The following is a 12,220-nucleotide window of genomic DNA, read 5'->3' as shown; positions in this document are numbered from 1 at the left end:
CTCCAGATGTTTTGGCCTACAACTCCCATGATCCCTAGCTAATAGGACCAGTGGTCGGGGAAGATGGGAATTTTAGTCCAAAACATCTGGAAGGCCGAAGTTTGGGGATGCCTGATCTAGAGGGTTCCTCCATCCCAAATTCAGAGGCTTACAACTCCTGCAGGTTCTGTCTGTCTACATTCCCATGTGGAAACTTTGCGGGAGAAAAAGTGAGCTTGAGTCGGGGAGAAAAATCTGGGAAGCACGAAACTTGGGAAGAGGAAGTTCCACATCCTTTTATTACCTAATCTCAGAAAACAAAGGAGTGGGCCAGGGGTGGGGAGGCGGGAAAGGGAAGGAGGCTCTTTCCCCTGTGCAAAGTCTTTTGGTTTGATGGTGTTCGCCGCTCAGCCTAACGTGTCCTCCCAGGGTCTCTTTCGTGGCGGCGGCTTCGCAGGACCCGGCTGGTGCTGCTCCAAAGGATTGTGGGAAAAGGTCTGGCGCAGCGGCCCTGAGTGGAAGAGAAGCCCACCGTTTCGTTAGTTTGTTTTCGCAAAGTGGGCAAGGAGACTTGTCAGCCCCCACCTGGGAACTGCGTTGAGAACAGAATAAACACAAGCAGAGCCAGGCTGAATGATCAGAACAACTGCCTACCCAGTCCACCACCCTCTTGGCCAACCTCACACATCTGGGAGTCCCAGAAATAGGGTCTGAAGGCGAGTCCCCCTCCCTGCTCATGTTCCCTAACAGGATACAGTGGCATCCTGACTCCGAAGGATGGACCAAAGCGGTGGGCAACCTGAAGCCCTTCCCCAAGTCCTACTATCCCAAGCCAGAATGACTGATGGTATGGAATGAGGGGAGCTGGGAGCCCACTCTGAACTGGTGGTGCAGAGATACCCCAGCCCCTGTCTTGGCTACTAGCCCACAATGCATCTTGTGGCAGTGAGTTCCATAGGTTAAGGATGCGCTACGAGTTCTTCTGCCTGTCCTGAAGCTACCACAAAGTCAGTTTCACTGGTCTATCCCGATTTTCTGTTAATTGTGTGTGAGAGAAACTTACTCTCTCCAACCCAAACCTCGATCACGCCTCCTTGCTCATATCTTAAGTTGCCATTTTGCTCAGCTGAAAAGCCACAAATACTGCAGGCTTTTCTAAGAAGGAAGGTGGCTCAGATGAAGCAGCCAGTCCCGTCCCACCCCAAATGATTTCGGCTGCCCTTTCTGTACACCTCCCCTGCCCTACAGTACCATGTTTTTAAGATGTAGGGGGCAGAATTACATTATGTAGGATCAAAAAAGCCCATGTGTAATTTGCAAAACTTATTCTGATGGCAAAAACAGGTCCTTAGCACAAGATTTCTTTCTTTCTTTCTTTCTTTCTTTCTTTCTTTCTTTCTTTCTTTCTTTCTTTCTTTCTTTCTTTCTTTCTTTCTTAGCTTCTAGCATTGAAAAAACCTTGAAAAAGGTTTCTAGCATTGAAAAAACATTGAAAAAGCCGACCTTCCCACAGTTGCTAACACAACTGCAGAGGCCTGAGTGAAATCAATGTCAATTAGTTGAAGGCGAGGAACCGCTAACTTATGAATAGGAGAAAGGGCCAGGAGAGCCACCCTGAGATAACTGCCTCTTCTCAAGTGATGAAATGACAGCAGAGAACTGGGAAAGGTAGTGACCTCTGATTTGGGGCTCTACGTGGGGCTACCTTTGAAGGTGACCTGGAAACTGCAATTAATCCAGAATGCGGCAGCTGGAGTAGTGACTGGGAGTGGCTGCCGGGACCATATAACACTGGTCCTGAGAGATCTCCACTGGCTCCCAGTACGGTTCCGAGCACAATTCAAAGTGTTGGTGCTGACCTTTAAAGCCCTAAATGGCCTCGGTCCCGTAGACCTGAAGGAGCATCTAAACCCCCATCATTCAGCCCCGACACTGAGATCCAGCACCGAGGGCCTTCTGGTGGTTCCCTCATTGCGAAAAGTGAGGTTACAGGGAACCAGACAAAGGGCCTTCTCGGTAGTGGCACCCGCCCTGTGGAACGCCCTCCCAGCAGATGTCAAGGCAATAAGCAACTATTTTACTTTTAGAAGACAACTGAAGGCGGCCCTGTTTAGGGAAGTTTTTAATGTTTTGATGCTGTACTGTTTTTAATATTCGGTTGGAAGCCGCCCAGAGTGGCTGGGGGAACCTGGCCAGATGTGCGAGGTATAAATAATAAATTATTATTATTATTATTATTATTATTATTATTATTATTATTATTATATTTGCACATTGACTTGCCGGGCAGAGCAAGTGGAGGGAAAAACCCATCCCAGGATTTCCTCCTCCCTGCAGGAAAAGGATCACACACATGCCTGGTGGTCGTGGATGGCGGCAGGAGAGGGCGAGGGGGTGCGGTAGACTTACCCTTAGCTGCCAAATTCAGGTGGTTTTTGATGCGCTGCTCCCTCTCTTCCATCTGCCGAGCCACCTGTGCATTTTTCCAGCCTGGAAGGGGGTGGAGACGCAAGTAAGTTAACCCCCTAGGAGCTGGAGGCCTTTGAGAAGCCCTTATCCCCTCCCTTGCGCCACAGCCACCTTTGGCCACCCTGCTCCTCCCAAGTCAGCTTTCTTTTTTGTTGTCTGTTTTTAAGTAAAAATAAAAAGTGGGAAAAGGTATACTATATCATTGTGAGAGCTAACAATTACAGTTCTGCATATACTTATCTAGTATATTATCTAGTATCTTGGAAGTCGAATGGAATCTGTTCCGGAAGTCCGCTCAATTTCCAAAATGTTCAGAAACCAAAGCGCGGCTTCTGATTGGCTGCAGGATGTTTGGATGTTCGGCTTCCAAAAACAATTTGCAAGCCAAAACAGTCACTTCTGGATTTGCGGTGTTTGGGAGCCAAAATGTTCGAGAACTAAGCTGTTCAAAAAGCAAGGTATGACTATATGGGTATTAAAGGTAAAGGTAAAAGGACCCCTGACAATTAAGTCTAGTCATGAACAACTCTGGGGTTGCGGTGCTCATCTCGCTTTAAAGGCTGAGGGAGCAGGCGTTTGTCTGCTTCCGCAGTCAGTTTTTCCGGGTCATGTGGCCAGCATGACTAAGCTGCCTTTGGCGAAACCAAAGCAGCACATGGAAACGCCATTTACCTTCCCGCCGGAGCAGTACCTATTTATCTACTTATTATTACCATCCCAATACAGTGGTACCTCGACTTACAAAGACGATCCGTTCTGCGGCGCTCTTCGTAAGTCGAGGTTTTCAGATGTCGAAGCGCCTGTTCTGCGCACGCGTGATTTTGCGCTTCTGCGCAGGCACAGAATGCGCGCGCGGAAGCGGCGCAACGAAAAGACTTCCGGGGTTGTCGGCTTCGTATGTCGAGGTACCACTGTACAAATATGTTTATTTTTAACCTACTACGGGCAACGACCATTTATGTTTCCCAGTTATCAAACTTCATATGTAGTTCAAAAAAAATTTCCTCTGAAAATTTTAACTTTTCCAGCACAGTCATATTGATATAATCTGCTCATTCCTCCCCAAACCTAATAACTGTTGTTGTTGTTGTTTAGTCATGTCCGACTCTTTGTGACCCCATGGACCATAGCACGCCAGGCACTCCTGTCTTGCGCTGCCTCCCGCAGTTTGGTCAAACTCATGTTCGTAGCTTCGAGAACACTGTCCAACCATCTCGTCCTCTGTCGTCCCCTTCTCCTAGTGCCCTCAATCTTTCCCAACATCAGGGTCTTTTCCAAGGATTCTTCTCTTCTCATGAGGTGGCCAAAGTATTGGAGCCTCAGCTTCACGATCTGTCCTTCCAGGGAGCACTCAGGGCTGATTTCCTTCAGAATGGATAGGTTTGATCTTCTTGCAGTCCATGGGACTCCCAAGAGTCTCCTCCAGCACCATAATTCAAAAGCATCAATTCTTCGGCGATCAGCCTTCTTTATGGTCCAGCTCTTACTTCCATACATCACTACTGGGAAAACCATAGCTTTAACTATACGGGCCTTTGTTGGCAAGGTGATGTCTCTGCTTTTTAAGATGCTGTCTAGGTTTGTCATTGTTTTTCTCCCAAGAAGCAGGCGTCTTTTAATTTCGTGACTGCTGTCACCATCTGCAGTGATCAAGGAGCCCAAGAAAGTAAAATCTCTCACTGCCTCCATTTCCTCCCCTTCTATTTGCCAGGAGGTGATGGGACCAGTGGCCATGATCTTGGGTTTTTTGATGTTGAGCTTCAGACCATATTTTGCGCTCTCCTCTTTCACCCTCATTAAAAGGTTCTTTAATTCCTCCTCACTTTAATAACTGTAGGACATTGTAAAAATGTGCATTTAAAAAAACACCACTATCCTTCCTGCATCTCAGACAACGTGCTGCCTTAATCACCTTTCTTGAAGCTCTTTATGAAGCCTCCCTGAGCAGGCAGGACGCTGGGGTCGTGCTGCACCCGGTCGGGGATGCCAAGTCGGGTGCGAACTGCAGGCAACCGCAGAAAGGCCACTTGCACCAGCGAGAAGAGGTTGGATGTCAGCCAGTAGGTGAAAATGACCTGCAGGGAGGGAAAGAGAGAGACTCAAAGACCCCCTTCATTCACTGCACGTGGGGAAGTTCGTATAGAACGTGGCCCACCCTGTTGCAACAGGATAGCTGCCCCGTGGCATGAGAGGTGCTGGAGAATTGAGGGTCAGCGGGGAGGAAGTGGGAACAGCAGCCCCACAGGAAAAGGCGTTTTGCCCCCGCCCCCCCGTGTGATGAAAGTTCAGGAAAGTCCCCTTTGTACTTGCCCACAGCTCCCATCTGCCCAAGCAAGCATAGCCGATGGCAAAGAATGATGGGAGTTGTAGTTCGGCAACATCTGGAGGGCACAGTACCCCCTGCACCGGCCACAGAGGAACAGATCCAGCTGAAGCTTTATTTACACTCTTTTTGTTTCTCTTGGACTGTGCAGGCTAAATTGCAGGTTTCTGAACCGAACGGGGGGGCCAAGGCTGAGACGAAGGAACATGGGTTAGCGCAGGGCAAGTCAGAACTGGCCACGAGATGTTTCATAGGGAATACATAAAAGCAATTGCAATCTGCCTGCGGCAGCGTCTCACCGTCGGGAAGGAGATCGTGAGAGGCAGGATAACAAGTGGCATCACCCGGAAAACTGTTTTCATAATGTGGAGGTTCGGGTTCGCCACTCCGGATTCTGCTCCTAGCTGCAGAGAAGGTGGACACTGTTAACCCTCCTGCCATTTCCCCCATTTTTCACTGCGTTGTCCTTTCCTACATGAGGTTTTCTGCCAAGCAGGAATTCTGAAATTGTGGGGGGAATTTCTAGTGATGGACAGGATCCAGAGGTAGCCACAGCCTCTCTCGCCCTTGGCAGTGCACCCCATCCCTCCAACAACTGGCTTTAGGAGGTTCACTGCAGCCTTATTATCTAGGCCCCAACCCCCCCCCACTTTATTTTGGGATAAAGCAAATTCCGAACGTTCCTTATGATCTCCTTTGGGTCTACCCCTGTCTAATACAGACCCATAATATTAGGGGCACCAAACCAATTCACACATCTGGTCCAGTCTGAAACATCTGGTTTCAGAGCCCATGAGGCCTCTGGTCTCTTTATTTCCTATTTGTTCTGTGATATGCAGACACCTCAAATTTCTTCATCGGTCCACTAATTCAGTTGCCTTCCCCACACCTTCTGCCCCCACAGCATAGGGGCTAGTACCCACAGAGAGGTTTGTTCTCCACAAACCTCTCTTAATCCCCCCCATCATTGCCTCTTGCAGAATCCAATGCCTAACTATGCACTGTGTGAAAAAAACACTTTCCTTTGCCTGTCAATAAACAAACAAACAAATAATAATAATATTTCATTTATACCCCGCCCATCTGGCTGGGTTGCCCAAGCCACTGTGGGCGGCTTCCAAGACATAAAAACATAATAAAACATCAAACAGTAACAACCTGATCCAATATAAAACTCACAGTAACTTTAAAATCAGCCACTTATATCAAACAAAGCAACATTCAACAATCCCATCAGAATTTAATAGTAAACAGCAAAATTAAACACCAGCAAATAATAATTAAACAGTTCAACCACAACAAAGAATTACCAATCTGTAATCAATAAAAATAACAGCAAATCACAACTCATAAAATGCCCCAAAACATACAAAAGCATGCAAAAGGATCCGATTGAGAAACAAAGAAGCACAACTTTTAAAGCTATTTTTTAAATTTTAAATATCCCTGAACTCCTTCCTCTCTTCCCAGCTGCTGCTGCTGCTGTTCTCACAGTCATAGTCTGGGAAAGGCTGGGAGGGGCAAGGCAGGTGGAAAAGCCATTGCCTAATGAGGAACAGAAAGTCTCTCTCCCCTCCCAGTTTTTCCTCTGGAGCAGCTCTCTTATGAAGGCTTCCAGAACTGTAAGTTCAAACGTTCAGCCATGAATTCAAGCGTTATGGAGAGGGAGAATAAGGATCTCCCTAACCTATTTCCTCTACACCAGCGGTGGAGAACCTTATCGGCTCCATAGGCCAGATTCTTAACCGGATTGGCCACATGAGCCAAATTTGACATCGATGTGACGTCACACGTGGGCAGGCAGTTGGCTCCACCTCCCCAGTCAAAATCCATTGTATCCATGGATGCAGTATAAGAAGGACCCCTGGAGGGACCCAAAGACTCACCTCCAAGATGGCCCACATGGTGACAGTCACTGTCAGGGGCAAGACATAGTAGGGATCGGCAGCCGTGAGATCAGAGAACCACCACAGACCCCCAGTTTGAAGGCTGGGCACAGGGAGCTCCGCCATTTTGCGCAGGGCAATGAAGAACGAGATGAAAATGGGTGCCTGAGAGAGAGAGGAAGGGATAGAGGATGAGTGTGAGAAGGGGAGGAGGCAGAACTGGGAGTAATATTTAAATACCACACACACAATTCAAACATTTATATTTATTAATGCTTTCATGGTCCGCCCGTCCCCGGCAATTTCTATTTGTGTCGCACAAATCACTTCAGGGCACCCCAGCGTAAAAAGCGGCAAATAAATACAGCGAGCGATAAATAAACGAACAACACAGACATGAAATTTGGGGTGAGAAGCTTCTTTCAACTGACTTTCATATCTGGTAAGCTTGCATTCATTGCTGTGAAGTCTACAGGCAAAGGGCAGGATGTAAATTCATAAAAACAGAACAAAAACAAGCCAGCCTAGCAGTGGGGCAGAGACTCACTTGGACCAAGGGCACGAGAAACCCTCGTAGCGGGTTGACATCGTGGGTTTTCTGGTAGAGGTTCAGGTCTGTATAAGCTTTGGCAACTGCGGGAGAAAAGCGGAATGATTTGCGGGGAAGGCAAAGTAGATTATCACCCACAATCTCCTTCTACAAGCCCCTTGCCCTCCCCTATAGATCAGGTCCCAACAGGTGACATCATGTGGGGCAACCCTATTCCTTGAGAGCTCCACTGTCTGCCTCCCCAGCCTTGTCTCATCCTAGCAACCCAAGCACCCCCTCCCCGATTCATTCAACGTGGTCCCTTCCAATGTGGTTTGTTTGCAACCCCAGCTGTGCCCTTTCCCCCCAGAGCCCTTTGCCCCATACACCGTCCAACTCACACTCAAATTTGTTCCCCGAGTTCTTGGCCTCGTTCATGCGGGCGGTCAGCTCTGAAATCTGCGGCATGTGGTTGTTGAGCTTCACTGCCTCCCGCTGGCCCTTCACGATGAGCGGGAAAACCAAGCAACGGGCCACAAGCGTCCCTGAGGAGTTTGGCATGGGAGAGAGGAGGATACCCGTTACTCTCAAGTGCAATGGCCGCGATGTCACCCACAATGCAATTCCAGAAATCGCTACCTTACCCAGAACTTCTGTTGGGAGGCTTGTGCAAAAGGGGTAGGTGGGTGAACTTCTCCTGCAGAGGCTGAAGGCATCGTTTACCCAGAAGGCAGTAGTGGTGATCATTAGGGGGCCACAAATTTTGGTTCCTAGCCTGTCTTATTAAACCCAGAGGTTTTCTACATCACACCTCTCCAAGCGAGCTAGAGGACACATTCCAGTCAAGCCAAAGAACGAGGGAAAATGTGGAGCAGGGCAGGTAAGGGTGTGTGGGCTTTGGGGAAGGAGTCCTGAGGGGTGCAGAGAGAAGCTTGGAAAGCTGAATTTGGCCCCAGTGCCCAAAGTTCAGCTGCGGTTTCCATTTCAGAGAACGGGTTGAACGTTTCCTGCTGTGCTCCAGAGCTGCCTTAGCACTGCATCACGCTACTTGTCTATCCAGCCCAATACTGCCTGCTCTGGCTGGCAGCAGCTCCCCAGAATCTTCGGCAGAGAGGCTTCTCTCTCATCTGCACCAGTTAGCTTGTCGTTTAACAAGAGATGCTCTAGGGAACTGAGCTTGAGGTACAAAGTTTGTGTTTGGGGTGTGTGTGTATAGCCTTGTCTCTCTCCGGGCTGTGCACAATTTTTGGCAAGAGCATGAAACCCGCCAAGTGCTAAGCACTCTGTTGCCAAGCTCTGGCCCCTGCTGGCAGCAGTGTCCAAGTCACGGGGCCAAAGTGCCCACTCTGATGATGCTCTCTGCCAGCCCAAAGGTATATCTAAATCTCCACCCGCTTCCCAAATACAGCAGGCCCCTTCACCTGTCACGATGGCTCCCCACCATGGCAGCCCTATATCCACATGGAGGGACTCCAAAAAGTTCTGGATCAGACCCACCGGAGTGTGGGACCCCAGGCCCAGCTCTGCAAAACTCTGCTCTTGGACAGCCTGGGCAAGGTCCCCTGCAGAGAGCGCACCCTCTAGTGGCGGGGAGGATACAGGCTGAAGAACCTGAAGAAGGAAGAGGCAGGAAAGTAAGTTAGCATTGACTAATGTGAATGCTCTCAGCCCCCAACTGCTAGGTTCTCTTCGCTACCTTCATTTGCAACCCTCCACCGTCACCTTCCAAATTTCACAACCATGCTGCTCTTACCTGTGTGCCAGCAGCAGCAGCAGCTGCCGTGCTCTGACACCTGTTTGTTGGCCTCAGCAGGAGAACATGGCAGCCGTTTTGAGGACGCGGGTGAGGGGCAAAAGGAGATTTAACTCTGAGCCACGTGAACGGGACGGACGTTCTGTGGATCTGGAAGGCAAGTTCTGAGAATCAGCATCCTGACAATGGCACTTGCTAGGAAGATGACTACTTCTGTGATATACAGTGGTACCTCGGTTTATGAACACAATTGGTTCCGGAAATCTGTTCATAAACTGAAGTGTTCAGCTCTCTTATCACTGCCGTCTGATTCTGGTTCGGAGGGGGAGCGGAAACCACTATAAATTGACAGGGAATCAAAATCCAGTTGTAAAACCATTTTCTCGCTTGTGCAAGTTTTAGGGATCAGGGTGTATTCATAGTTTGACGTTTAAAAATTATTTTGGGTTGGGTGGAGCAACTTTGGGTAACCAAAGTCTCTCATTCTAACCTACTTCACAGGGTTTTTGAGAATAAACTGGGGAACGTTTTAGAAGCAAGTATGCCACTGTGTGCATTTAATATGTATATTTATATAATTTTATAACTGCTTCTTTTTCTATCTATTTTTGAATTATGGTGCTGGAGGAGACTCTTGAGAGTCCCATGGACTGCAAGAAGATCAAACCTATCCATTCTTAAGGAAATCAGCCCTGAGTGCTCACTGGAAGGACAGATCCTGAAGCTGAGGCTCCAATACTTTGGCCACCTCATGAGAAGAGAAGAATCCTTGGAACAGACCCTGATGTTGGGAAAGATTGAGGGCACTAGGAGAAGGGGACAACAGAGGACGAGATGGTTAGACAGTGTTCTTGAAGCTACGAACATGAGTTTGACCAAACTGCGGGAGGCAGTGGAAGAAAGGAGTGCCTGGTGTGCTATGGTCCATGGGGTCACGAAGAGTCAGACACGACTAAACGACTGAACAACAACATAACTGCTTCTTTTTCTATCTACACACATATATTAATAATCTATTAATTCTGGACATAGCTTAGAAAGCAATAAAACACAATAGGGCAGAAAGGGTGAATCATATTTTGATGGACAGCAGATGTAACTAATATACATAATATAGATAAATCTACCCAGGTGCTTATGAGGTTGAAGCAATTTTAATTTCTCCCCCCAGCATTTTAACCTTTGTATGTTTTATAGCACAGTTGTACATTTGTAAACTGCTTTGAGGTTTTCTTTTTACAATCAAGCGGTTGTATAGGTTTTAGGAAACAAATAAAAGGCAAGCGTGTCTTGCGCTTCATAGAAGGAATACAAACATATGAAATGAGCTAAAAGGAGGAAAGAAGAAGGGGCTGCACACAACCCCTCCGTCAATATAGCGCCACGTAATCCATGCCATTTTCACATGTTTCACAAATATCTGCCAAGGCAGCTCTGGCCTGTTTGAATACCCTCCCTAATATAATACGGCAAATGTTTATTAAATACATCAATTGTTCAGACTGTTAGTATATTCATTGAGATCTCTTCAACCTGCCCCGAAGGCCAAAGACTCTTTACACCCCAGCTGGACTTAACCCTGGCCTCTCTCTCAACCTCGGCTCCCCAGGTGTTGTGGGACTACAATTCCCACAATCCCTGACTACTGGTCGTGCTCGCTAGGGGTGATGGGAGTTGTAGTCCACCAACATCCGGGGACCCAAGAAAGTCCTCGTCCCCGTCCTCATCCCCCCTGCCACAAAAGAAACGGTCTCCCGGGCTTCTTCAACAGCTGCGCGGCAGGAGAAAACCAACCAGGCGACGCTCCCCCTCCAAGGAAACAGCACCAAGCTGCTAGTCCCTCGGGTTCCGGCCCGCAAGGTCATGACCCCCGAGGCCAGGGCAGCGCCGCAGAGGCCTGGCGCCCGCTTCCCTGGATCACCCACCTGCCTACGGAGGCTCCCCGCGAGGGGTATCTTCCTCGGGAGCCCAGACCGGCTCCACGCTCTCCCGAACGCCGCTGCGGAAGCCGCCATCGCTCCTCGGCCCCACCCCCGGTAGCGTCACGCGCAGCCCTCGCGAGGACTGAGGGGTCGGGCGCGTGACGTCCGCGCAAGGCTGCCATCTTTGTTAAGGGTCGACATCTTGAGTAAGGGCAACGCTCCTCTCGAGACCCTGAAGTTCCTCTTTTTTGGTTTCGGGCGCAGGAGCCATGGAGTGTGTGTGGGAGAACCACGCTGAACCGCTGAAAGGGAGGCGCCAGTCGATTCTTTTCCCGGCTATGTTAAAAAAAGGGAGGGACTAGAGCAAAGTGGGCTGTGGCCATGTTTAAAAAGAGTGATGCTGTTCTTCAGTTTAGCAGTGGGTGAGAGGTGTTGTGGCTGATGCGGCCATGTTGGTTCCGGGCAATATTAGAAAAAGCGGAAGCTTGGCCATGTTGGTTATGGGCGATGTGGGAAAAGAGGAAGTGCGGTCATATTTACTTTGGGCAGTGGCGCCGCGTATCGCCATAATATATGTGGGCAAATGCAACAACAACCAAGTCTTCAAGATGCTACTGTACTGTATATCAGGCATCCCCAAACTTCGGCCCTCCAGATGTTTTGGACTACAATTCCTATCTTCCCTGACCACTGGTCCTGTTAGCTAGGGATCAGGGGAGTTGTAGGCCAAAACATATGGAGGGCCGCAGTTTGGGGATGCCTGCTGTATATGGACAAATCCCGCCCTTTCTTGGAAAAGGCCACAAGGAGGCAGCAGAGAACCGTTTTGGGAGAAAGGTGTTTTTTATTATTTAAAAAAACCAAGTATCTTCGCTGATTGGGACAGAGCTTGGTCAGGTTTAGCACGTGTTTAATTTTACTTTATTTTCGCAATAATTATATAACGCTTAATTTAAATACGCACACACATTTAAGCAGTTTACGCAAAAAATATTCAATTCAAATCCCAATAAAAACTGTTAAAACAAGTTGACGTCAAACTGATCAAAATAGAAATAAAACCTGCAGTCTCAAAACAAATACATTTAATAAAACCTCATGTTTTACAAAATCACACTGTTGTTATTATGGTTACAGGTAGGTAGCCGTGTTGGTCTGAGTCGAAGCAAAATAAAAAAATTCCTTCAGTAGCACCTTAAAGACCAACTAAGTTTTTATTTTGGTATGAGCTTTCGGTTGCATGCACACTTCATCAGATACACTGAAACAGAAGTTGTAGTGTATCTGATGAAGTGTGCATGCACAAGAAAGCTCATACCAAAATAAAAACTTAGTTGGTCTTAAAAGTGCTACTGAAGG

The 12,220-nt window shown here is 48.2% G+C and overlaps 1 protein-coding gene across 1 annotated transcript; it reads right to left on the bottom strand.

Annotated features, from left to right (window-relative positions):
• Positions 1 to 232: 232 nt before the first annotated feature.
• Positions 233 to 10,974, bottom strand: OXA1L (OXA1L mitochondrial inner membrane protein). The gene is made up of 10 exons (XM_060281839.1): positions 10,865 to 10,974; positions 8,940 to 9,089; positions 8,608 to 8,797; positions 7,588 to 7,731; positions 7,205 to 7,290; positions 6,658 to 6,822; positions 5,071 to 5,175; positions 4,361 to 4,523; positions 2,389 to 2,469; positions 233 to 490 (listed from the first exon to the last, which is right to left on the bottom strand). Exons 1-10 carry the CDS (start codon positions 10,952 to 10,954, stop codon positions 387 to 389), a joined length of 1,278 nt encoding a protein of 425 aa, XP_060137822.1. The 5' UTR covers positions 10,955 to 10,974; the 3' UTR covers positions 233 to 386.
• Between the last annotated feature and the right edge of the window lie 1,246 nt (positions 10,975 to 12,220).

Source organism: Zootoca vivipara, chromosome 13 (assembly GCF_963506605.1).
Source record: "Zootoca vivipara chromosome 13, rZooViv1.1, whole genome shotgun sequence".
NCBI lineage: Eukaryota > Metazoa > Chordata > Lepidosauria > Squamata > Lacertidae > Zootoca > Zootoca vivipara.
This window is presented reverse-complemented; position numbering and strand designations above follow the sequence as displayed.

Excerpts from the sequence above, each read along its gene's own strand:
- OXA1L (XM_060281839.1), bottom strand. The coding sequence starts at position 10,954 with ATGGCGGCTTCCGCAGCGGCGTTCGGGAGAGCGTGGAGCCGGTCTGGG. Across the intron at positions 9,090-10,864 it reads CGGGGAGCCTCCGTAGGCAG|ATCCACAGAACGTCCGTCCC; the intron begins GTGGGTGATCCA and ends CTTGCCTTCCAG. Across the intron at positions 6,823-7,204 it reads TTCTCGTGCCCTTGGTCCAA|GCACCCATTTTCATCTCGTT; the intron begins GTGAGTCTCTGC and ends TCTCTCTCTCAG.